At 45.7% G+C, this 26310-nt stretch overlaps 1 protein-coding gene across 1 annotated transcript in view; it reads right to left on the reverse strand.

Annotated features, from left to right (window-relative positions):
• Nucleotides 1-26310, reverse strand: part of SFXN5 (sideroflexin 5) — a 444072-nt gene that overhangs the window by 118708 nt on the left and 299054 nt on the right. Inside the window, exon 12 of the mRNA XM_089661198.1 lies at nucleotides 17995-18080. Coding sequence (XP_089517324.1) covers nucleotides 17995-18080 — 86 coding nt within the window. The remainder of the gene's footprint in view (nucleotides 1-17994; nucleotides 18081-26310) is intronic.

Here is a 26310-nt window from a genome sequence, read left to right on the forward strand (position 1 = left end):
TCCAGTAGCTACAGGACATGAAGGAGTGAAGGCTTAATTAAAGCTCAATTCCAGGTAGGGCATGAACCCACTTGGATCAGCACCCCCTCCCCTGGAGCACACCCACTGCATTTTTTAAACTGATTTTTATTAGACAGGCTTATATTGGCTTACCATCTCTACAAAATTTGACTTGGTCATGAGGGTTTGAATGACTGCTGGACATGAAAGAGTGAAGGCTTAAAGGTCAATTCTAGGCTGGGGAGGCACCCACTTGGTTCACCACCGCTTTCCCTTGGGGCACACCTGCTGCATTTTCTAAATTCTCTTTTGAGCAGACATGCCTTTATTGGAGTGACAGCCCATCAAAACTAGATCTGGACATTAAGGTTCTAGTGACTGTTTGACATGAAGGGGTGAAAGCTTAACCATTTGCTGCCCAGCCAATGGCCGTTTGGCGGCTGCAAAAGTGCTTTAGATTTCCGGGAGCACGCCATTTGGCATGCTGCCGCACATGCGCAGTTCGCGCGGTTGCAGAGCCGCGCAGCGGCGCAATCTGTCACCGGCCGTGTACCTCGGACACGGCCGATGACAGATCTGAGTACCGGCCCCCGTTGCTGGTATCATGTGACCTGCTGTGACCAATCACAGCAGGTCACATGACAGTTGTATACAATGGATGGCTTCATTCATGCCATCCATTGTATACAAGTGTCTAGCTGTGAATGGTCACAGCTAATCACATGCACATGTCATGTGATTAGCTGTGACCAAATCACAGCTAAGCACAAAAAAAAAACAAAAAACCCCTGAATGAATCGATGTCATTCAGGTAAATGCTTGCTTATAGCAAAGTAATTCTTTGCTATAAGCAAATTGTGTAAAAAAAAAAAAAAAAAAAAATACTGATCACTTCCCCAAAGTAGTACAATGTTACTATGGTAACATTGTACTACGTTGGTCATAGTAAAATAAGAAAAAAAAATCTTAAAAAAAAAAAAAAAGTAATAAAAAATTAAAAATAATAATAAAAAAAAAATATATATATATATTTTTTTCATACTGTCACCAGTCAGTGTCCCTGTTCATCGCCATGCCAGTTATATGGTAACGCTGTACTGCACTGGTGACAGTATGTAAAAAAAAAAATAGTGAAAATAATTTTTTTAATTTTTTCATTTTCCGAAAAATTATGACAAAAAAAATACAACTTCAAAAAACTCGCCATTCCTCTTATGAAGTACGTCAGACTGTCTACTCTGCAAAAAGGGGTCATTTGGGGATATCTGTACTATTCTGACATTCTTGGACCTCAAGAAATTAGATTGGCTGTCAGTACTTCAGGATTGATCAATATTCAGATCTATACCATAGTTTGTGAACTCTATAACTTTCCTACAAACTAAATAATACATCCTAATTTGGGTTGTCACCAAAGACATGCAGCAGAATACATCTCGGCCTAAATTTATGAAGAACAATTATTTATTTGTAAACTTTTATAACAGAAACAAAGAAAAATGTGTTTTTTTTTTCAAAATTTTTGGTATTTTTTTGTTAATTTAGCAAAAAATAAAAACCCCAGCAGTGATTAAATACCACCAAAAGAAAGCTCTAGTTGTGTGAAGAAAATGATAAAATTTTAGTTTGGGTACAATGTTGTATGACCGCGCAATTGTCATTCAAAGTGTGAGAGCTTTGAAACGTGAAAAATGGCCTGGGCAGGAAGGGGGAAAATTGCCCGGTATTGAAATGGATAAAGTGCATCTACAGTACAGGTTGGGTAGGCCTCCACTTGGAGAACCACCCCATCCCCTAGAAGCATAGCCCCTGATTGTCTTCTTAATCAGCCTTTAATAAATCATATCATACAAACAATACAGACTTCCACATGCAGCATGTCTTAAAACTGTTGGTATATATGTTAGTATAATAATAATAATAATAGATATTACCACATTATGGTAAATGTACTCTTGGCCGTTATGCCACAATATCATAAAAAAAAGAGGGAAAACAAAAGAAAAAAAACGAAGGAAAAAAACATAATTATCATGACATCTTGTGGCCAGCACTCTCATCTATTAGCCAATAAACAGTGTGCAAAATAGAAACAAAACTATGGTTTAAGAAGGTTCCTAGTCCAGAGGATGGCTCATTAAGTCTATGGTGGACATCCCAGGAGTCTCTATATCTTGTAAGATTTTCAAAGGATACTCCTATGACAGTATATATACTCACCGGACTTTTTGTTAGGTACACTTGTTCAATTGCTTGGTAACACAAATTTCTAATTAGCCAATCACATGGCAACAACTCAATGCATTTAGACATCTAGACGCGGTGAAGACGACTTGCTGAAGTTCAAACCGAGCATCAGAATGGGGGAGAAAGAGGATTTAAGTGATTTTGAATGGTTGTTGGTGCCAGATGTGCTGGTCTGAGTATTTAAAAAACTGCTGATCTACAGGGATTTTCACGCACAATCATCTCTAGAGTTTATAGAGAATGGTCCGAAAAAAAAAAAATTTAAAAATCCAGTGAGCGGCAGTTGTGTGGAGGAAAATGCCTTGTTGATGTCAGAAGTCAGAGGAGAAGGGGCAGACTGGTTTGAGCTGATAGGAAGGCAACAGTAACTCAACCACTTGTTACAACCAAGGTATGCAGAATACCTTCTCTGAACACACAGCACGTCAAACCCTGAAGCAGATGGGCTACAGCAGCAGAAGACCACACCGGGTACCACTCCTGTCAGCTAAGAACAGGAAACGGAGGCTACAATTCGCACAGGCTCACCAAAATTGGACAATAGAAGACTGACAAAAAGTTGTCTGGTCTGATATGAGTCTCGATTTTAGCTGCAACATTCAGATGGTAGGCTCAGAATTTGGCGTGAACAACATGATAGCATGGATCCATCCTGCCTTGTATCAATAGTTCAGGCTGGTGATGGTGGTGTTGTGGTGTGGTGGATCCGTCCTGCCTGGTGTAATGGTGTTGGGGAGATTTTCTTGGCACACTTTGAGCCCCTTAGTACCAGTTGAGCATCGTTTAAATGCCATGGCCTAACTGGTTCCATTTACTTTCAATTGAGTTTTCACAATTGAAAGTTTTCACTTTCAGTTGAGTTTGATGAGATTTATAAACTGAGGTCACATGGCTAAAATAAAGATACTTCTCCTTGTGTCAAAGCTCTGAATTGAGCCTAATGGATCACTTGTTGGAAGGGCGACTGAGGGAACCATTCTGTGTTAAAGGTTATAGTGGTGGTAGGCAAACTTTGAGGGGTGGAGACCTACCATGACAACATCAAAGACAGCAAAGATCACCGGGATGCCTTTTGGTTTTTTTAGTTAACCAGCAAGCCCCTAGGAGGTCAGTGGTATACAGAGGTCAGTAGTGGGGAGGGCAGTGTACAGATGTCAGTAGGATGTAGGGATGTGTACAGGGGTTAGTAGGATGTAGGGATGTGTACAGATGTCAGTAGGATGTAGGGATGTGTACAGATGTCAGTAGGATGTAGGGATGTGTACAGGGGTTAGTAGGATGTAGGGCAGAGTACAGAGGTCAGTAGTATGTAAAGCAGTAAACAGAGATCCATTATTATTATTATACAGTATTTATAAAGTGCCAACAGTTCGCTCAGCGCTGTACATTACAAAGGGGGACAATACATGAGACAGTACAATAACAATACAATACGATACACGAGGGGTTCGAGGGCCCTGCTCCTTGTTTCCATAGGGCAGATGAGAAGGATGAGCAGGACAGGGGTTAGAAGGCCAGAAACAGAGCAAAGGACAGGGGGGTTAGCAAGGCACTATAAAGAGGGGGTCTGGAAGGCACAGTGCAGAGGGGTCAGGAGAGCCTGATACAGGGGGGTCTGGAAGGCACAGCATAGGGAGTTCTGGAGGGTATGGAACAAGGTCAAGAGGGCTGGGGGGTCTGAAGGGCCCAATACTGGAAGGTCAGGAGGGCACAGTACAGAGGGTTCAGGAGGGCACACTGTAGGGGGGTCTGGAGGATCTGAAGGGCATATTACTGGAGGATCAAGAGGTCCCAGTACTGGGGGTCAGGGGAGCATGGTACTGGATAATCAGGAGGGCACAGCACAGGGTGGTCTGGACAGTATGGAACTGGGGGTCTAGAGGGCACAGTACTGGGGAGTCAGGAGGGCATGGTACAGGAGGGTCTGGAAGGCACAGCATAGGGAGGTCTGGAGGGTATGGAACTTAGGGGGTCAAGAGGGCTGGGGGGTCTGAAGGGCACAATACTGGAAGGTCAGGAGGGCACAGTACAGAGGGTTCAGGAGGGCACAATGTGGGGGGGTCTGGAGGATCTGAAGAGCATAGTACTAGAGGATCAAGAGGTCCCAGTACTGGGGGGTCAGGGGAGCATGGTACTGGATAGTCAGGAGGGTACAGCGCAGGGGGGTCTGGACGGTATGGAACTGGGGGTCTAGAGGGCACGGGGCTCTGTAGGGCACAGTACAGGGGGGTCAGGAGGTCATGGTACTGCGGGGACCCCAGAAGTAGAGTTTCAGGGCTTCTCTGTCCAATACCCTTGCACAGAGCAGGTAAATATAACATCATTATTTATTTTGGGGAAAAAAAAGATGTTTTAATAGCACATAATTTAAATGTGTTTGGAAACTACATAGGTCTGTACTCAGACCGAAAGGTTAAAAATAAACGATGATGGTATAAAAAAAAATAAATAAAAGACCTGAAGGACCATTTGGTCTTTTTCTGCTATTAGTATTCTGTATAAGGCAGATGTGAGCCCTAACTGTATGACATTGCTAAAGCAACTGCCATTTTCCAATTCTAGTTTTCATTTTTTGTTTTCATCCTATGCTACACCACATTGAAGCCAAGCTCCTGCATCCTCTTTACAGCCACCTCCATCCCTGGATGGTTCCAGGACATTTCCAAGGGCAGGTTTTCTATAGGGCTACTACAGAGGACTATGACTGCGCAATGTAAACCTAACAAGCCTCCAATGGAAGTCTAGGAGACAATGTTGAAATAGTTACTACAGCATGAACAGATAAGATAAATCTGGTGTGAATTGCAATTTTGTCAACTCTTAAAGTACATCTGTCATGAAAGAAGGAAGAAATATGAAGCTACCAAGGAATAAGGTAAGTATTACAATTTATTAAGGGCACCCCTAGACCTAATGATCAGTTAACCCTTGTAGTCCAAGGAGGGCACTTCAAGGGGAAGATGTTTTGTTGTGTCTGGAGTTGGGCACCAGAGAAGCAGTTAGGAGACAGTTGTCACCCCATAACAGGGAGTGACTGAACAAAAGACTTTCAGGGTAGGATCATTATTATCATAATATATTTTAATTACTATTTTAACGAAAGCTGCAGATTAAGCGCATATATGGAGCAGCAGGAAAGGTGGGTTGTAGCACTTACACTGCACATATGTGTTGACAGTAGTCTGAGGTTGTGTGCTGAGAGCATGCTCCCAGCACACTGATAGAGTTGTCTCCAACAACCCTCATTCATGGCTTCTGATTGGAAACCAGTGGGATGAACTCCTGTTCATGTGACCACTGTGAAAGCCAATAGCAGCGGTCACTAGACCGAGAAGCTGCTCCGCCTCCCGACAATAAAGCCTGCTTAAAGGGCTACCGGCAGCCATTGAGAAGGGGTTAAAGAAGACTGAATACAGCTTCTGAAATTCCATTCCTTTATTAATGCTTATATGAGAATTTACCGAATGGGTTTAGATGAATTTTAACTGCATATGTATGAACCACACGATAGCTAAACAACCGTTCCTATACGGAAAAAAAAATAAAGCTTGTAGGCCCAGAATGGCTTTTAAAAGTCCTACACACGTGAAGTATTTAAAACAAATCTGCACCTGGATAGGACCATTCCTACTCTACATGCTAAGGCTCTGAATCAGATACAGGAAGCCAATATAAAACAAGGTAGACAGTAATAAAGATGTCCCTTGCCGGAGTCACTGGTCCATTATTGTCATTGTCCATTAAACTGTCCTGAAAGTACAGCTTAATCTCCCCATCCTCGCTCAGCTGCCTCTGCTGTAATTAAAGCCCTGTTGGTCTTCCCACAATCACCGAAGCCCAACAAAAGTAATAGAGAAAAAAACACACAGGCGTGAAACAGAGAACCAATTTAAAATTAACAGCGGATAGCGTGAGACATCCCGGGGAGTGGTAACGAAGAAGTCCGGTCCACATTACAATGGATGGAGCATCCTAATTAAGAGAAGATATGACTTCATTTAAGAAGAGAGAAGGGGTAAGCCTCCCCCCCTCAATTAATCAAAGAAGGTGCCATTTCTTAATTGGACATGTGATTCTGAGATTAGAATGTTCAGCAGAAAATGATTTATAATTAGAAGAGCTGGTCAGTATTATTCCATGGAGACAATGTGAATTTCAGCCAGGGGAATGCGAACTGTAGGAGAAGAACGAGAAAATCCAGTCTGATATGTGACCATTCTGGAAAGGCACAAAATGGACCTTCACTGTCCGATTCTGGTTCCTTCTCAGCCACAAAGCTTTCTACTGTGCTCTTTCCTCAGCTACTACTTTCTCTACTCTGCTCCTTCCTTGGCTACCATTTTCTCTACTCTACTTCCTCGACTACAACTCTACTCTGTTCCTTCCTCAGCCACTACTCTCTCCACTCTGCTCCTTCCTCAGCCACTACTCTCTCCACTCCGCTCCTTCCTCAGCCACTACTCTCTCCACTCCGCTCCTTCCTCAGCCACTACTCTCTCCACTCTGCTCCTTCCACAGCCACTACTCTCTCCACTCTGCTCCTTCCTCAGCCACTACTCTCTCCTCTCCGCTCCTTCCTCAGCCACTACTCTCTCCACTCTGCTCCTTCCACAGCCACTACTCTCTCCACTCCGCTCCTTCCTCAGCCACTACTCTCTACTCTCCGCTCCTTCCTCAGCCACTACTCTCTCCACTCCGCTCCTTCCTCAGCCACTACTCTCTCCACTCCGCTCCTTCCTCAGCCACTACTCTCTCCACTCAGCTCCTTCCTCAGCCACTACTCTCTCCACTCCGCTCCTTCCTCAGCCACTACTCTCTCAACTCTGCTCCTTCCTCAACCACTACTCTCTTTACTCCGCTCCTTCCTCAGCCACTACTCTCTCCACTCTGCTCCTTCCTCAGCCACTACTCTCTCCACTCTGCTCATTCCTTGGCTATCATTTTCTCTACTCTACTTCCTCAGCTACAACTCTACTCTGTTCCTTCCTCAGCCACTACTCTACTCTGTTCCTTCCTCAGCCACTACTCTCTCCACTCCGCTCCTTCCTCAGCCACTACTCTCTCAACTCTGCTCCTTCCTCAACCACTACTCTCTTTACTCCGCTCCTTCCTCAGCCACTACTCTCTTTACTCTGCTCCTTCATCAGCTACTACTCTTTCCACTCCTTCCTCAGCTACTACTCTCTACAGTGCTCCTTCTTCAGCTACTACTATCTCTACACTGCTCCTTCCTCAGCTACTACTTTCTCTACACTACTCCTTCTTCAGCTACTACTCTCTACTCCGCTCCTTCCTCAGCTGCTACTCTTTCCACCCTGCTCCTTTTTCAGCTACTACCCTCTCCACTCCGCTATTTCTTTAGCTACTACTCTCTCTACACTGCTCCTTCATCAGCTACTACTCTCTCTACATTGCTCCTTCCTCAGCCACTACTCTCTCCACTCCTTCCTCAGCCGTTATGCTCTCTACACTCTACAGAGCTCCTTCCTCAGCTACTACTCTCTGCTCCGCTCCTTCCTCAGCTACTACTCTCTCCACCCTGCTCCTTTTTCAGCTACTATTCTCTCCACTCCGCTCTTTCTTTAGACACTACTCTCTCTACACTGCTCCTTCCTCAGCTACTACTCTCTCTACATTGCTCCTTCCTCAGCCACTACTCTCTCCACTCCTTCCTCAGCCGTTATGCTCTCTACACTCTACAGAGCTCCTTCCTCAGCTACTACTCTCTGCTCCGCTCCTTCCTCAGCTACTACTCTCTCCACCCTGCTCCTTTTTCAGCTACTATTCTCTCCACTCCGCTCTTTCTTTAGCTACTACTCTCTCTACACTGCTCCTTCCTCAGCTACTACTCTCTCCACACTGCTCCTTCCTCAGCCACTACTCTCTCCACTCTGCTCCTTCCTCTGCTACTACTCTCTCCACTCTGCTCCTTCCTCAGCTACTATTCTCTCCACTCTGCTCCTTCCTCAGCTACTACTCTATCCACTCCACTGCTTCCTCAGCCACTGCTCTCACTACACTGCTCTGTCCTCAGCCACTACTCTCTCCACTCCACTGCTTCCTCAGCCACTGATCTCTCTACACTGCTCTGTCCTCAGCCACTACTCTCTCCACTCCACTGCTTCCTCAGCCACTGATCTCTCTACACTGCTCCTTCCTCAGCCACTATTCTCTCTACTCTGCTCCTTCCTCAGCCACTACTCTCTCCACTCCATCCTCAGCCACTATTCTCTCTACTCCACTCCTTCCTCAGCCACTACTCTTTCTACACTGCTCCTTCCTCAGCTACTATTTCTACTCTGCTTCTTCCTCAGCCACCTCTCTGTTCACTCCGCTCCTTTCCCAGCCACTATTCTCTTCATTTTGCTCCTTCTTCATCCCTCCTTACACAACACCCTACCTACCCTTTCCCTCATTAGCCACACCCTACATACTCCACCATTCCAATTCCATGTCCTTCTCACTCACACCCTACCTAACCCATTCTCTCCTCACTTACACTCTACCTATCCCATTTCCTCCTCACCTACACCCTACCTACCCCAACCCCTCCTTACTCACAGCTGACCTAACCCATTCCTCCTCACTTACTCCCTAACAAACCCCATTCGTCTTCAATTACACCCTAACTACCCTATCCATCCTCACTCACACTCAACCCAGCCCATTTTCCCCTCCACTTTCCCCCCTTTCCTTTTAATTGCCTCCTCATTTACACCTTATCTACCTCATTCCTTCCTCATTCACACCCTTCCTACCCCAATCCCTCTTTATTCCCAGTCGACCTAACCCATATCTCCTCACTTACTCCCTACCTACCCTATCCAACCTCATGTACACCCAACCTACTCCATTTTCCCTCCACTCTTCCCCCTTTACATTTAGTTGCCTCCTCATTTATACCCTACCTGCCTTGTTCACACCCTACCTAACTTCATTACATTATTTTACAAATTAAATTATTTGTACTCCTAATCCTTCCTCCAGCATTATTCATAATAATTACAGTGGGGCAAAAATGTATTTAGTCAGCCACCAATTGTGCAAGTTCTCCCACTTAAAAAGATGAGAGAGGCCTGTAATTGGCATCATAGGTAGACCTCAACTATAAGAGACAAAATGAGAAAACAAATCCAGACAATCACATTGGCTGATTTGGAAAGAATATATTTGCAAATTATGGTGGAAAATAAGTATTTGGTCACCTACAAACAAGCAAGATTTCTGGCTCTCACAGACCTGTACCTTCTTCTTTAAGAGGCTCCTCTGTCCTGCACTTATTACCTGTATCAATGGCACCTGTTTGAACTTGTTATCAGTATAAAAGACACCTGTCCACAACCTCAAACAGTCACACTCCAAACTCCACTATGGTGAAGACCAAAGAGCTGTCGAAGAACACCAGAAACAAAATTGTAGACCTGCACCAGGCTGGGAAGACTGAATCTGCAATAGGCAAGCAGCTTGGTGTGAACAAATCAACTGTGGGAGCAATAATTAGAAAATGGAAGACATACCAGACCACTGATAATCTCCCTCGATCTGGGGCTCCACGCAAGATCTCACCCCGTGTTGTCAAAATGATCACAAGAACGGTGAGCAAAAATCCCAGGACCACACGGGGGGACCTAGTGAATGACCTGCAGAGAGCTGGGACCAACGTAACAAAGACTACCATCAGTAACACACTACGCCACCAGGGACTCAGATTCTGCAGTGCCAGACGTGTCCCCCTGCTTAAGCCAGTACATGTCCGGGCCAGTCTGAAGTTTGCTAGAGAGCATTTGGATGATCCAGAAGAGGATTGGGAGAATGTCATATGGTCAGATGAAACCAAAATAGAACTGTTTGGTAGAAACACAACTCGTCGTGTTTGGAGGAGAGAGAATGCTGAGTTGCATCCAAAGAACACCATACCTACTGTGAAGCATGGGGGTGGCAACATCATGCTTTGGGGCTGTTTCTCCGCAAAGGGACCAGGACGACTGATCCATGTACAGGACAGAATGAATGGGGCCATGTATCGTGAGATTTTAGGTGCAAACCTCCTTCCATCAGCAAGGGCACTGAAGATGAAACGTGGCTGGGTCTTCCAACATGACAATGATCCCAAACATATCGCCCGGGCAATGAAGGAGTGGCTTCATAAGAAGCATTTCAAGGTCCTGGAGTGGCCTAGCCAGTCTCCAGATCTCAAATCCATAGAAAACCTTTGGAGGGAGTTGAAAGTCCGTGTTGCCCAGCGACAGCCCCAAAACATCGCTGCTCTAGAGGAGATCTGCATGGAGGAATGGGCCAACATACCAGCAACAGTGTGTGCCAACCTTGTGAAGACTCAGAAACGTTTGACCTCTGTCATTGCCAACAAAGGATATATAACAAAGTATTGAGATGAACTTTTGATATTGACCAAATACTTATTTTCCACCATAATTTGCAAATAAATTCTTTCCAAATCAGCCAATGTGATTGTCTGGATTTTTTTTCTCCTTTTGTCTCTCATAGTTGAGGTCTACCTATGATGCCAATTACAGGCCTCTCATCTTTTTACGTGGGAGAACTTGCACAATTGGTGGCTGACTAAATACTTTTTTGCCCCACTGTATATCAAACTTCCAACAGTTATCTCAATGCACAATCTTCTCCTGGTTGCTTCATGCCGAGTTCCACCCAAACATTGAAAAGTGGACTCAGTAGATTGTTAAACACCCTGCTGCATTACCCATGTCCTCAGGCATCGTTTATACAGGGTATCATCTTACCATAGGCAGGCCATGGAAAACAGGATGTCTAAGAACTACAGGCAGAGAGAGACCTACTCCTATACAGTAGAAATATCACGCACTGTGATATCCTTTCCAGGTTGGCCTCTTATGCCTTGTAGCAACTATCACTGATAGCTCAACTGTACATTTATCATTCACATGTAAACTTTTGCTCTATCAATGATAACTGCTATATTTGTATGCTTTTTTGCTTTGGTGGTTTGACTGTGCACAATACTTCTGCTTACACACATAGATTCTACACAGAGACCAGTTTCTAGAAGAGACCTACTCATCCCTGAGCCACCACTTCCAGCGTGATCTTCTTCTAGGTTTGACTAATGGACGGATCTGGCCCAAGTGTAGTGAAAGGTTTGTCGTGTTTTTGCCATGAAAGTGGAAACGATTAGCTGTGAGTCACCAACGTATTTTCAAAGATATGTAAAGTCACTTTTCCACTAGTAACAGTTAATGACAATCTGATGCACTTGTTAAAGGACCGCAGTTTGGTTTCTTACTGTCTTCTACAGCATGTCTCCAACCAAACCTGTAGAATTTCCATTATTTTCTATAGTATGTCTAAAGTTTCTAAAAGTATTGTCAAGAGTTACATTCACTGAACATTATGTGCAGCTCTTTGGTGATGTCAAGGGCCGCAGTTGAGGCCCCCATGTTTCGTAAGTTGACAACCACCTCTCTAGCATCTATGGGTACATTTAGGCAAGCTGTGGCATGGATGGATAAGGCTTCTCCTGGAAATCCGGAGATGACACCATCAGCTGCCCTCACCTGAGGTGTCACTGCTCACTTTAAACTCGCTATCTCCCATCACATACATGACACAACACATCTACTGTTGCTGATAGCAAGATGACCCACAGGTAGCCACAGTTGTAAAACAAGCAGGAGAAGGCCAATGATGTCTTGATAAGCAATCTTTTAAGATAACCTGCTGCAAGGAAACTCCCCTACAATAAATCCAGATTGCTGATAAGCAAAGGCCTCACTTTGAAGCTTTTGTAGGGAGGGGAGGGAAGTCTATTTCTGCTATGTGACCCCCAGCCCTGCAGGCTGACCTGAGCCACATCAAAGCACATAGCAGCATGGGGGCATCTGCCAGGACGGGTCATTTAACATGGGCACCACACAGCTGCCACTCTAGCTGGCCATACACCAATAAAATTTCATTTGAATGTTAATTTGGAAATTTTCAAAATATTTTCAACGGCATTCGATCTTGCCATCATAGAGTCAACTAATTTTGTTTGAATCTCCCTAAAATTTCATCCAGACCTGCTATTTGAATGGAATCTCAGGCATCAAATAGGGTTCTTTTGTGCCTAGAACATGTGCATTACAATATGTATAATTTTTCCTGAACAAACACATCAGAGTTAGAAGTTCCTTCAATCTAGGAAAATGCTCTGTCCCCTGTCCATCTTTCAGTGAGATTGCTAGTTCTGCAAAGCCTGCTGACAACCAAGGATTCCCTCACTTAGGAGGGATTTCCTCTCACTTCCTTTTTTGGCTGTAAGAGAGGAAGAGAAGGTAAATCTTCCCAATGGGAAACAAATGGCAAAAAATAACCTGACAGGGGTTATAACCCTTAATTACTCTATCCAAAATGATAAAAAAAGGTGTTGCCTTTAGTTCTAATTTAGCTATTAGAAATCAATCGTTACAAAAACTAACTTTATTGAATGAAATTCTACTGGTGTAAAGCCAGATTTATTGCTGAGGCAGATAAAGCTAAGAAGGAACCAGTATGAACCCGAACCAGAAAGTGCTGCTATTGTGTTTGAGTCTGGTGACTCACACTGAGGGTGCTGGCTTGCGAAGGGCTCATCCCGACTTGATATGTTTAACCTAGGAAGGAAAAAACTCCAATCGGCACACTCCAATAAGACCCAACAGTAACTAAGATGAAAGCGGCCTCAGCCCATCTCCTTCCAAGCCATGGCACCGACATGTTTCGCCTCCATGACTAAGCCCAGGGGTAGGACGAAACGCATCGGGGCATGATCTGGACAGAGCTGAGTCTACTTTCATCCAAGTAACTGTAAAGTTTTGCCAGATTGGCGATTGGGGTTTGCCTTCCTAGATTAAAAAGGAATCAGGATAGGAAAATGTGCGAGATGTTCTGCAACTAGGAAAGGCCGGCACTGCATGAATTTTGTGTTCAGAGGTGTCAAACAAACCCTCATTCTTTGGTCAGATCATCTGCAATCAAGATAGAATAATATCTGCTCTTTCTAGACTTGCAGTCATGTGCCAAAGTTTGGGCACCTTAGGTAAAAGTGGTTGTGACCCCTTGCATATACCCAGCGAAGTGACTGGCCTCAGGTGATACACAGAGGTGAAACACGTCCTCCTACATAAGTTGTACCTGTTTATCTGCAGTATTTTCTTCTCTACAGCTGATCAAAGGACAGAATTTATATAGTTTACTTTTCAGAAAGCAGGGGGAAGGGAGCCAAAGTTACACTTTGCAGACTTCAGTGAGAAATGCTGAAATCTGACTGAAGGGAAGCGATTCACCCCCTTCACACATGAACAGAGCTTAGTCCGTCAATCACTTGCTGAATGCTGGAGCTCCCTCCCGTCACCTTTTTTCTATTGATGTCATGGGGCCCGTGTCCTCGCCCACACTCAAATCACACCCAAAAAAGCCTATGAAAGGTACCAGGGACATCTCATGGGGCCCCCTACTGATCCCGGGCCCTTGGGCAGTGCCTGAGTTCCTCAATGGTCAGTCTGCCCCTGTCCACAACCAAGTATAAGTCCATTCAACTACTGCCCATGTACAAACCTCCACTAAGTATAGAGGAAATTCTGTCTGATTTCTTTGCAGTTGGGACAAATGGATATAACATTTTGATCATTCAATCAGATTACCATGTGTAAAGACAGTAAGACACAGATAATTTTAATCTCTTGCTACTGAGAGATTTATCGGCTTGCTGGAAATCGCCTAATTAGGCCAGAGCTACATGGGAGATTTTCTAGTAGCTCAATCACACTACTAAAATCTCTAGCTAATCATCACTAGCAGTAGTAATTGATCGCTAAACAGATGGAACAAATGGCTTCCAATGGAGTAAGCTACACAAGTACCAATCTTGCAGGATTAGAAAATGTTCCATTCATGCGCAAATGACTGCTAAAAGGTGTTTCTTGTTGTCAGGGCAGGGCTGTGGAACGGACAGGTAGGCCTAGTGGCAGGGTAACGCACTGACTGACGACAACCACCACCTACAGACCGAAGTCTCTCAGGGCGCGGAGTCTAAGTCCCAGGCTGCCCTTCACCAGGGCCCCTGATAGTGGGGATGGACTTGACGCAGCCAGGAACCAGGTCGCGGCCCCCGAGACACCCTGGCTGCGGTAATGGCCGCCGCCAATGACGTGTAACTGTGAAGAATTACAATAGCGTAGTCAGGCAGGCCGGGTCGACAACAACGGGACAAAACGGTACAGAACAGTAGACAAGAATAACAGGTCACAGGCCGGGTTCAGCAACGGAAGTGTAGATCGAAGGAAAACACAGAGAATGGTCTAGTCACAAGCCGAGTCAGATACCAGAAGAGTCCCGAGAGTATACACAGAGCTGTAGCAAGACAAAGACAAAGACACAAGTGCAAAGAGCATGTGCGGATCACAGGCTTATATGTACTCAGCCACACCCCTCTGGGGGATGGACCTCAGAGACCAGAAGGCATAAAAGATTCCCACCATGCTCTGCAGAAATCCAACATGGATGCCAGTACATGGAGAAACATAACCTCTGGGAAAAGGTAGGACCTTGACACTTGTGTAGTTTACTCCTTAGTGAGACATTTGCTCGGTCTACTCCTATCCATCACTAGCGGTTCTAGTAGTACAACTAAGCTTCTAAAAATAGGCCCTATGTAGCTCTAGCTGGTACTTATGCTGCCCATAGATGGACTGAATCCCTGCTGAACCGGCCGAGATTCGATCCATCTATAGGCAGGTTGTACTGAAGTTGATCCATCATTTGACTTAAGTACAACCAGCCTGTCGGATATTTTGCATGCAATCACTGCCGGCAGCTATAGCCGCTAGGAGTGATCATTGTGTTCTGCCGGTGCCCACCAGTAGAACACAACAGCACTGCGGGAGGGATTCCCCCATCGACACTGACTGATCGAAAAGAAAAAGATGGTGATGGTGGAACTAAGAAGAAAATTGTATCATCTATGACCTGCTTTAGTGAGGTTCCTTTATGCAGAAATCAAACATCTTGCAGTATTGCAACAAACTTTCTGTTTCTGCTTACCATCCCCCCTATTCCTTGCAGAAGGCCTCTAGTTCAGGAACTTACACAGATGTCTTGCCTGCAGTGCATGCTTGACAGATGTCAATAACGGATTACTATAGGTAAATAAATGGTACTTGTGCATAAAAATGTGCAAATATTTTTGATCTCCCCCTCCTCCCCTAGAGGTCCCACTAAGGTACTCTGCAAATGGGGCCAACTAGCTGCAGTGTGTCCCTCCCAGCATTTTAGGCCTCGCTCACACAGGGGTACTTAAGTGTGCACCCCTGTGAGGGCCGTGTTTTGCTTGCATGGAATACACAGGTGTTCTGCTGATCTGAGTGTGGGAAGCCGCATTTATGTAAATTGAGACGCAGCAGCTGCACAGACACAATCGCTGCTCCCAATAGGACATCCATGTAGGTGAATGTTCCCTAACACAGACAGTGTGCAAGGCCCAGAACGGGAGACTGTGTGCAAGGCCCGGAACGGGAGACTGTGTGCAAGGCCCGGAACGGGAGACTGTGTGCAAGGCCCGGAACGGGAGACTGTGTGCAAGGCCCCGAACGGGAGACTGTGTGCAAGGCCCCGAACGGGAGACTGTGTGCAAGGCCCCGAACGGGAGACTGTGTGCAAGGCCCCGAACGGGAGACTGTGTGCAAGGCCCCGAACGGGAGACTGTGTGCAAGGCCCGGAACGGGAGACTGTGTGCAAGGCCCGGAACTGGAGACTGTGTGCAAGGCCCGGAACGGGAGACTGTGTGCAAGGCCCCGAACGGGAGACTGTGTGCAAGGCCCGGAACGGGAGACTGTGTGCAAGGCCCGGAACGGGAGACTGTGTGCAAGGCCCGGAACGGGAGACTGTGTGCAAGGCCCGGAACGGGAGACTGTGTGCAAGGCCCGGAACGGGAGACTGTGTGCAAGGCCCGGAACGGGAGACTGTGTGCAAGGCCCCGAACGGGAGACTGTGTGCAAGGCCCCGAACGGGAGACTGTGTGCAAGGCCCCGAACGGGAGACTGTGTGCAAGGCCCCGAACGGGAGACTGTGTGCAAGGCCCCGAACGGGAGACTGTGTGCAAGGCCCCGAACGGGAGACTGTGTGCAAGGCCCCGAACGGGAGACTGTGTGCAAGGCCCCGAACGGGAGACTGTGTGCAAGGCCCCGAACGGGAGACTGTGTGCAAGGCCCGGAACGGGAGACTGTGTGCAAGGCCCCGAACGGGAGACTGTGTGCAAGGCCCCGAACGGGAGACTGTGTGCAAGGCCCGGAACGGGAGACTGTGTGCAAGGCCCGGAACGGGAGACTGTGTGCAAGGCCCGGAACGGGAGACTGTGTGCAAGGCCCGGAACGGGAGACTGTGTGCAAGGCCCCGAACGGGAGACTGTGTGCAAGGCCCGGAACGGGAGACTGTGTGCAAGGCCCGGAACGGGAGACTGTGTGCAAGGCCCGGAACGGGAGACTGTGTGCAAGGCCCCGAACGGGAGACTGTGTGCAAGGCCCCGAACGGGAGACTGTGTGCAAGGCCCCGAACGGGAGACTGTGTGCAAGGCCCCGAACGGGAGACTGTGTGCAAGGCCCCGAACGGGAGACTGTGTGCAAGGCCCCGAACGGGAGACTGTGTGCAAGGCCCCGAACGGGAGACTGTGTGCAAGGCCCCGAACGGGAGACTGTGTGCAAGGCCCGGAACGGGAGACTGTGTGCAAGGCCCCGAACGGGAGACTGTGTGCAAGGCCCCGAACGGGAGACTGTGTGCAAGGCCCGGAACGGGAGACTGTGTGCAAGGCCCGGAACGGGAGACTGTGTGCAAGGCCCGGAACGGGAGACTGTGTGCAAGGCCCGGAACGGGAGACTGTGTGCAAGGCCCCGAACGGGAGACTGTGTGCAAGGCCCCGAACGGGAGACTGTGTGCAAGGCCCCGAACGGGAGACTGTGTGCAAGGCCCCGAACGGGAGACTGTGTGCAAGGCCCCGAACGGGAGACTGTGTGCAAGGCCCCGAACGGGAGACTGTGTGCAAGGCCCCGAACGGGAGACTGTGTGCAAGGCCCGGAACGGGAGACTGTGTGCAAGGCCCCGAACGGGAGACTGTGTGCAAGGCCCCGAACGGGAGACTGTGTGCAAGGCCCCGAACGGGAGACTGTGTGCAAGGCCCAGAACGGGAGACTGTGTGCAAGGCCCAGAACGGGAGACTGTGTGCAAGGCCCAGAAGAGACACTGTGTGCAATGCCCCAAATGGGAGACTGTGTGCAAGGCCCCGAATGGGAGACTGTGTGCAAGGCCCCGAATGGGAGACTTACATGGAATAAAAAATAACAAAAAAAAACTGGTGGAACTTCACCCAAAAGAGAAAAAGGAAAGTCTCAGAAGACAGCAGGACCATTCACAAAGCACAGCATGCACAGTGTGAAACCCTTAGTTAACATGCTGGTGCCAGGGACCTCAAGAGCTGTGAAGAACCGTCCCAGGTGAGAACGGCGTTGGATCCCTTGACAGGTAAGTTCCCTTTTAATAAAAGTCAGCAGCTACAGTATTTGTAGCTGCTGACTTTTTTGGGGGAAACTGAAGATCCTCTTTAAAGTGCGTCTAAAGCTAATTTTTTTTTAAAAATAGAATGTGAAAAGTTATAACCTCAGCCATCAACATTCCCTATTCTATCCATAACTAAAAAGAAAACTACTGGGATCTAGGGCGATGCCTGGAGCCCATACTTACTTTTCAAGTCCAGACATTATTATGGGAGGTAGAACCAGAATCGGCATGGGCAGCACCACTCTTGTCAGAGCCGTCTCTATCAGCGCCTGCAGAAAGATCAGAAAGAAGAGGGATGAGAATGACACTGTTCTTCCCAACAATATCAGCTCTATATCTATCTACCTATCTATTTGCAGTAGCTCTCTATTTACAGCAGGGTTTCTCAACCAGGGTACCAAGGAACCATAGGGTTCCTCCAGAGGTTGCTAGGGTTCCTCCAGAGGTTGAGCAATGAGAAATTCCTGCCTTTCAGATAAGTTCCCTCTGACACCATTGGTCTTTTTAGCGATCTATAATTGGGTAATTCTTTCCAATGACCACAAATGTAAAGAGAATTCTTCCTACTTACCATCATACTAATGTATCATGAGTTGTAGATATAATTTCTAGCAGGGGTTCCCTGAGAAAAAGATAGATAGATCGATCGATCAGCCTATCAGTCAATTCTTCCTTTCTATTTATCAATATACAGTGTCTGTCTGTTGGTCTATCTATCTATATATCAATATATTTGTCTGTCTATCTATCACCTTAAGCAGTCAAATCAAACAAACAATGTATCTATCTATCTATCTATCTATCTATCAATCTATCTATCTATCATTAATTTCGTTACTCCTGGGTAATACAACACCAGTTTACAACCACATGCAAATTTTAGATAGATGTATAGATAGATCTACATATCTATCAAATTGACAAATCTATCTATCTATCTATCTATCTATCTATCTATCTATAGTGGGGAAATTAATTATTTGATCCCCTGAGAAGTTTGGACATTTGCCCACTTACAGAGAAATGAAGGGTTTTTTTTTATCAAAGATATTTTTATCAAAGGTGTATTTTAAACAAAAATCCATTTAAAACACAAGATACAAATGTTATAAATTGAGTTGCAGTTCCGTGAGTAAAATAAATATTTGATCCCCAAACAAAACATGACTTAGTACTCGGTGGGAAACCCTTGTTGGCAAGTAGAGGTAAGAGGTTTCTTGTAGTTGGTTACCAGGTTTGCACACATCTCAGGAGGGATTTTGGTCCACTCTTCTATACAGATCTTCTCTAAATCCTTAAGGTTTCTTGGCTGTCGTTTGACAACTTGAAGTTTCAGCTCCTTCCATAAACTTTCTACAGGATTAAGGTCTGGAGACTGGTTAGGTCACTCCATGACCCTAGTGTGTTTCTTCTTAAGCCACTCCTTTGTTGCCTTGGTGGTATGTTTTGGGTCATTGTCATGCTGGAAGAACCATCCACGACCCATCTTCAGTGTTTTGGTTGAGGGAAGAAGGTTCTCATCCAAGACTCTACAATACATGGCCTTCTCCATTGGTCCCTTAATGCGGCAAAGTCTGCCTGTACCTTTAGCAGAGAAACAGCCCCAAAGTATAATTTTTACACCTCTGTGCTTGACTGTAAGGATGGTGTTCTTAGGGTCAAAGTCAGCAATTTTGTTCCTCCAAACACATTAATGCCAAAGAGCTCAATTTTGGTCTCAACTGACCACAGCACTTTATCCCAATACTTCTCTGAATCATTTAGATGTTCATTGGCAAACTTAAGATGGGCCTGTACATGTGCCTTCTTGAGGAGGGGAACCTTGAGGGTGCTGCAGGATTTCAATTCATGGCGGCGTATCGTGTGACCAATGGTTTGGTGACTGTGGTCCCAACTGCCTTGAGATCATTCACAAGCTCATCCTGTGTAGTTCTGGGCTGATCCCTCCCTTTCTCATGATCATCCTCACTCCATGAAGCGAAATCCTGCATGGAGCTCCAGACGGAGGGCGACTGATGATTATTTTGTATATCTTCATTTTGTGAATAATTGCTCCAACAGTTGTCTCCTTCTCACCAAGCTTCTTGCTGTTGGTCTTGTAGCCCATTCCAGCCTTGTGCAGGTCTACAATCTTGTCCCTGATGTCCTTTGACAGGATGGTGAGGTTTGAATGGAAGAAAAGTTTTTGGACAGGTGTCTTTTATACACATAAGGACCTGTTGTTAGAAGCACTTTCTTAAATTGACAGGACTAATCTGTACCACATGAACACATAGCCAGTCTGTGGCAGCCAAAATCATTGTTGTTTGGTATGGGATCAAATACTTATTTTATTCACTGAACTGCAGCTCAATTTATAACATTTTTATCATGTGTTTTTTTTTCTGGATTTTTGGCTGATATTCTGCATCTCATTTAAAATACACCTATGATAAAAATTATAGACTCTTAATTTCTTTGTAAGTAGGCAAACCTACAAGATCTGAAGGGCATGGAATAATTATTATCTATCTATCCTTTATCAGTCAAAATAACCTTTCTATTTATCAATATACAGTGTCTGTCTCTATCTATCTATCTATCTATCTATCTATCTATCTATCTATCTATCTATCTCAGTTAAATCAATCAAGGAGGAGTGCGCATGCGCAGCCGGCCAGACCACATGTCCTGACACTAGCTCCGCACACCCCCCCACGCCAATCATAGCCCATACACAGGCACCGAACCTCAGCAGCTTCCGGAACTCTCCCTGGACCTACACCGGACCCCCTAAATTATGCCAGGGGGGATGTTGGGGAAGAGCCGTTGAGGCTCTCAGTTAATGATCCCTGCAGGTAAAGGAGGATCCAAGATAGCGCCCGGCTCGACGCCCACAGCCCCTGCCACCTCCTCTGCTTCCCATAAAGCAGCACCTCTCCCCCAGAGGGGGAAATCGGGCTATACATCCTGCACTGGCCAGGACCGGACCACGGCAGCTTTGTCTACTGGGGTGAGTGACTCTCTGCGGCCCCCCCAGTCACCTTCCAGTCCAGCACTACCCGAGTCCCAGGCTTCGGCCTGCTCACTAAGCCACGATTCCCCTGCCTCCTCACCATTGAGTAGTGAGATAGCGGCCATCATCTCTAGCCAGAATAGCGGCCCAGAACCTGAAGATAACAGCCCTGCTCACTCGCCAACAATCCTTCTAGATCCACCACAATACTCAGGTGATGCAACCCTAATAGCTTGGTTTGCTGATTTACTGCAACGCGAACTGGATAGAGATACTTTAAAATTGGCGTCTGACCTTAAACAGGATTTTCAGGATTTGGGTCAACGCCTGGACAGTATCGAGTCTAAAGGTGATACGACAGTCCATAGTGTATCCCAAAATTCCAATATGATTATTGACTAGCAAGATCGCTTGGAGGAAGCTTACTCTAAAATTGATGATTTGGAAAATCGGGCAAGGAGCTACAATTTCCACATTCGAGGACTCCCTGAGTCAGTTAAAGAGCTCACTTGCTGCGCACAAACCCTCATGCGGTCTGCATTACCCGATATCGATGATCTTCACACTGAAATAGATCGTATTCATAGAGCATTGATCACCCCTAGACAAGGTGGGCCTCCTAGGGATATCATTGTAAAGCCTCACTTTTTTCAGGTCAAGGAAGCGGTTATGAAGTATAGTAGGGAGACTCCAGACCTGGAGTTTGCGGGACATAAGATACAAATTTTTGCTGATGTCTCTCCGACCACCATCCAGAAACGGCGATCTCTTATGCCTCTACTTTCCCACTTAGTGCAGAAGGATATCCGGTATCGATGGGCCTACCCTTTTTGTCTACAATTTAATTTTAATGGCAAGCCTTATGGGTTCTCTACATTCCAGGATGGCGAGGACTTGTTGCTTCAACTGGGCATTATCTCCCGCCGTCCTACATCCCATTCCCAAGCAAGATTGGCTTGTCGACCTCCGCTGCTTTCACCATTGTGGACTCCAAATTCTAGGAAGACGGGGTCACGGAAATCACCCAGGAAGACTTCTTGTATTAACATACCCTTTTATGGGTTTTTTTAATGTGATTTCTTGATAGGTGGTGGCTTCTCCGTGGCTCCTTGGGAACATTGGCCACCGCTGCTCCGATGTTGTGGGTGGATTGGCAGGGTGGGGAGGGGACCTTGGGGTTACCTCACATCCGTCAGCGGATTACAGTATCTGAAGGTTCGGTTATTTTCTTTTTTCTGTACTATTTGATATGTTATTGATGGGTTATTGTTATTGTTGGTGCCGGGGAGTGTCTATGCGCCCTCCTAGATTGGAAGACTCTTCCCCGAGTTGTTTTCTCTAGGTAGATCCATTCCATTGCAGGGCTATAGCTCTGCTATTACTGGTATGCAGTTTGATTTGCTTATACTATATTATTTTGTGTACTACCACTGGTCTACTTGACATGAGGACTTTATATTCCGAATGTCTCCTCTTTTTTCTCTTTCTCCCCTCCCCCCCTTTTTTTCCTTGTCTCTTTTTCTTTCCTTTTTTTGTTTTCTCTTTTTTTTTTTTCAGGGTCAGCTGTCAGAGTATCTGGATTCTTCGGACCATTTTCATGCCCCAAGAGAGGATGGTTCCCATCTTATATAGTTCCGTAATTGTCGAATATGTCTTCCCTACGGTCTAATAGCAGACCTGTTCGTCTACTTTCTCACAACGTTCAGGGGCTCAATTCCCCCTCCAAAACGTATAAAGGCCTTTAATTCATACCGCTCTTTTGGGGTGGACATAGTTGCTCTGCAGTAGACACATTTCCCCCCTTCATTCTCCCCTCGATATGTTCATAAAGATTATCCTGTCTGTTATTTTGCTAATGCTACAGAGAAAAAACGGGGGGTTGCCCTTTGCTTGTCTCGCCGATTGTCCTTTATGGAATCTAAAATTATCCGGGACAGGGAGGGGCAGTATCTTCTGGTGAAAGGCCACTTATGGGGACACTTACTCACTTTTCTAATCTACTACACTTCAAATACCAACCAGGTGGAATTTTTTCAATCCTTATTGAGCTCTATGGCTAAGGAATTTGAAGGCAATGTTATTCTGGCCGGTGACTCTAATTTAGCATTGGATCAGATTTTGGATTGTTCCCGAACTGCCGTGCTTCAGCCCCCTTCTAGACAGAGCCGTAAGTTGGACCAGCTACTGTATCGTTATGATTTTGTCGATGCTTGGAGAGAAGCTAACCCAACTTTTTGAGATTACTCCCATTATTCTTCATACACACTCACTCCCCAGAATACTCACTGCTAAAATTCTCTCCACGCCTTGGTCTGACCATGACCCGATTTCTATAACATTGTCATCCTGGACACTTGGTAAGACTGCTTATTACTGGTGTCCTAATGAATCTATTTTGGGTTACCCCTCCTATTGTCGGGATGTCTCCTCACACTTACAGGCATACTTTGAACTTAATAAAGCAGAGGATACAAACCCGGCGATTAATTGGGCAGCTCATAAGGCTCGGTTAGAGGGTTTATTATTCAACTCTCCTCACGAATTAAAAGAGCCCCAAACGACCTACTAGCCACCAAAACACAATCATATACTGACTTGGTTGCCCAGCATAAGCAAAATCCCAGTCCGGATTTGCTGCTTAAACTCGATCAGGCTCGATTGGAACTAAATCTATGTCTTACTACCACTACTGACAAACAGCTACGATGGTCTAACTATAAATTTTTTACTTGGAGGGATAGACCTGGCACCTAATTGGCACGCAAGTTGACTCCCAGACATTCCCAAACGGCTCTCCCTAAACTCAGATTGAATACCGGAACGTTATCTCAAGATCCTGGTAAAAACCACCAAAAATTTCATTATTTTTACACTGAACTTTATAGCTCGCCTCAGGGAGTTGCTTCTTCGCCTATCGACACCTTTTTGAGCTCTGTTCTTCTTCCCTCTCTCCAGGAAGGCCATAGGGAGTCGATGGAACGGCCTATTTCATGCGAAGAAATTAGGAGTGCTTTAAAATCTCTTGCCCCTCATAAAGCCCCAGGACCAGATGGTCTTCCTCATAACTATTATAAAGTTTTTCCTGATATACTGATTCCCCATATGGCTCTTTATTTTAATTCTCTACGGGATGGGGGACTCGTGCTCCCTGACGAAAACAAGGCATTTATCAGTGTCATCCCCAAACCCCTCAAGGATGCTTCTATAGTCTCTAATTATCGGCCTATCTCCTTAATTAATTGTGGTCTAAAGATTCTTACTAAAATCCTGGCCTTACGCCTCCATACATTTTTGGCCCTGTATATTCATGATGATCAGTCAGGATTCATAAGCGGTCAACAAACATCGGACCAAATTCGTTGAACTTTAGCCCTGCTGTCAGCCGTACAATCCAATTGGGACAAATCCTCACAGAGGGAAATCCTATTGTTATCATTAGATATTCATAAAGCGTTTGACAGTCTATATTGGGACTTTTTATTTCAGATGTTAGATAAGTTTGGTTTTGGCCCTTAGTTCACAACATTATTACGGGCCCTATATTCTAACCCATCAGCTCAAGTCTCTATTTGCGGATATAAATCAGCCTCCCTTTTGACAGAGCGATGAACTAGACAGGGATGTCCTCTTTCTCCACTACTGTTTGCTTTGGCAATGGAACCACTTGCGATTGCTATCCACTCTGGTCCCACCATCTCAGGTATCCGCTGCGGTCAACGGGACCATAAATGCGCCCTATTTGCTGATGATGTCCTTTTGTATATATCTAATCCTCGGACTTCTTTACCCGTCTCCTCCACCTGTTTCATCGTTTCTCTGAGGCCTCTGGTATTATGCTTAATTCCTTTAAAACAACTGCCTTAAATATCTCGTTACCTGACTTGGAGGTTCATCACCTCCAGGATAATTTTGACTTCCATTGGGCCTCTCGTTCTCTCCCTTATTTGGGGATCCACCTCACGAAATCTATTTCATCGTTATATAAGACCAATTATCTCCCACTCTTCAAACGACTCAAATCTGACTTACTAGAATGGCAGGATCTTCCACTTTCCCGCTTTTGTAGAATTAACTCTATTAAAATGACCTTTTTGCCGAGACTATTGTACTACTTTAGGACGTTACCGATCATGGTTCCCAAACGGGAACTGTTACTATTACAAGCAGCAGTCTCTAGATTCATCTGGAGGGGAAAACATCCTAGGGTTAACAAGTCAACTTTGTTTTCCCTAAAGAAGCATGGCGGTTGGGACTTCCTAATCTTTTGGCCTATTTTCAGGCGGCTCAAATAGCAAAGTTATCTTGCACTACGGCCAGGGGTTACGTCCCCCAGTGGGTTGGCATTGAGGCCTTATCTTGCCATCCTTACGCTATTGGTGCTCTCATGTGGCTTCCCAGTCGATTGCGCCCTCCTATTCTATGTCCTACGTTGTCCTATTCATTAACGGTGTGGGACAGATGGCGAGCTCGCAAACCTCTCCCCACATACCCCACTAGCTCCAGTTTTTTGCAATCCCGAGTTTATTTGTGGCTTATCGCCGTCGCTGTTTCAATGGTGGATGAATAATGGTTTGCTGCGTATCGGAGACTACCTGGATGGGCTTCGTCCTCGTTCTCTCCAGTGTTTTTGACAAAGTATCAGATGGCTCCTGGGAAATTGTTTCGCTACTATCAACTTATCTCATTTATCACTAGCAAACTCAAATTAATCATAGAACCTTGAACATTCAGTCCTTTAGAGGTCTCCTGTGGGGCAACTGGGATGATGAGGGGTCGTTTGTCCATTGTCTATGCTTCCCTTGTTGATCCACTCACTAAATTATCTTATATGACTCAATGGGAACGGGATTTGAATAGCTCACTAGACCTGGATACTTGGCGGAATGCGGCCCATACTTTATCAAAGATCTCGATTAATACTGTTATCAAATCCAATTATAAAACGCTACTTCGTTGGTATCTGGTTCCTACGCGCCTTGCTAAAATGTACCCGTCAGTATCACCTAGTTGCTTCCGACGCTGTGGACAAGAGGGCACTATGTTCCATATCTGGTGGAAATGTCCGGTAGTGAATAGGTTTTGGATCCGAATGTTTAATTTTATCTATTTGGTAACAGGAATTAATATTCGTAGATCTCCGGAAGTGGCCTTATTTCATTTGCTACCCGCTGACGTTCCCAAAAAATCGACTAAATTAATTCTTTACCTCTTACTGGCGGCACGCATTACCATAGCTAGAAGTTGGAGACAATCACTGATCCCGCTAGACAGGGTTAAACAAAAACTTAATTGGATAATGGTAAATTATAAACTTACAAGCATTGTCAATAATTATGTTGCTAGATTTGAGGTGATGTGGGAACCATGGATCAGATATAACTCTATTACTTAATAGTACTGCAGCTGAACCTCTGTCAGGGATTGCCGCGGCGCTGGTCCCGGCGCAGTGCATCGTCTCGTACGGGGATGCAGGCGTCGGGTCCTGGCCAGCCGCGGCGACGTAG

Source organism: Staurois parvus, unplaced genomic scaffold (assembly GCF_062004578.1).
Source record: "Staurois parvus isolate SC_StPar_1 unplaced genomic scaffold, SC_StPar_1.0 ptg001325l, whole genome shotgun sequence".
Taxonomy (NCBI): Eukaryota; Metazoa; Chordata; class Amphibia; order Anura; family Ranidae; genus Staurois; species Staurois parvus.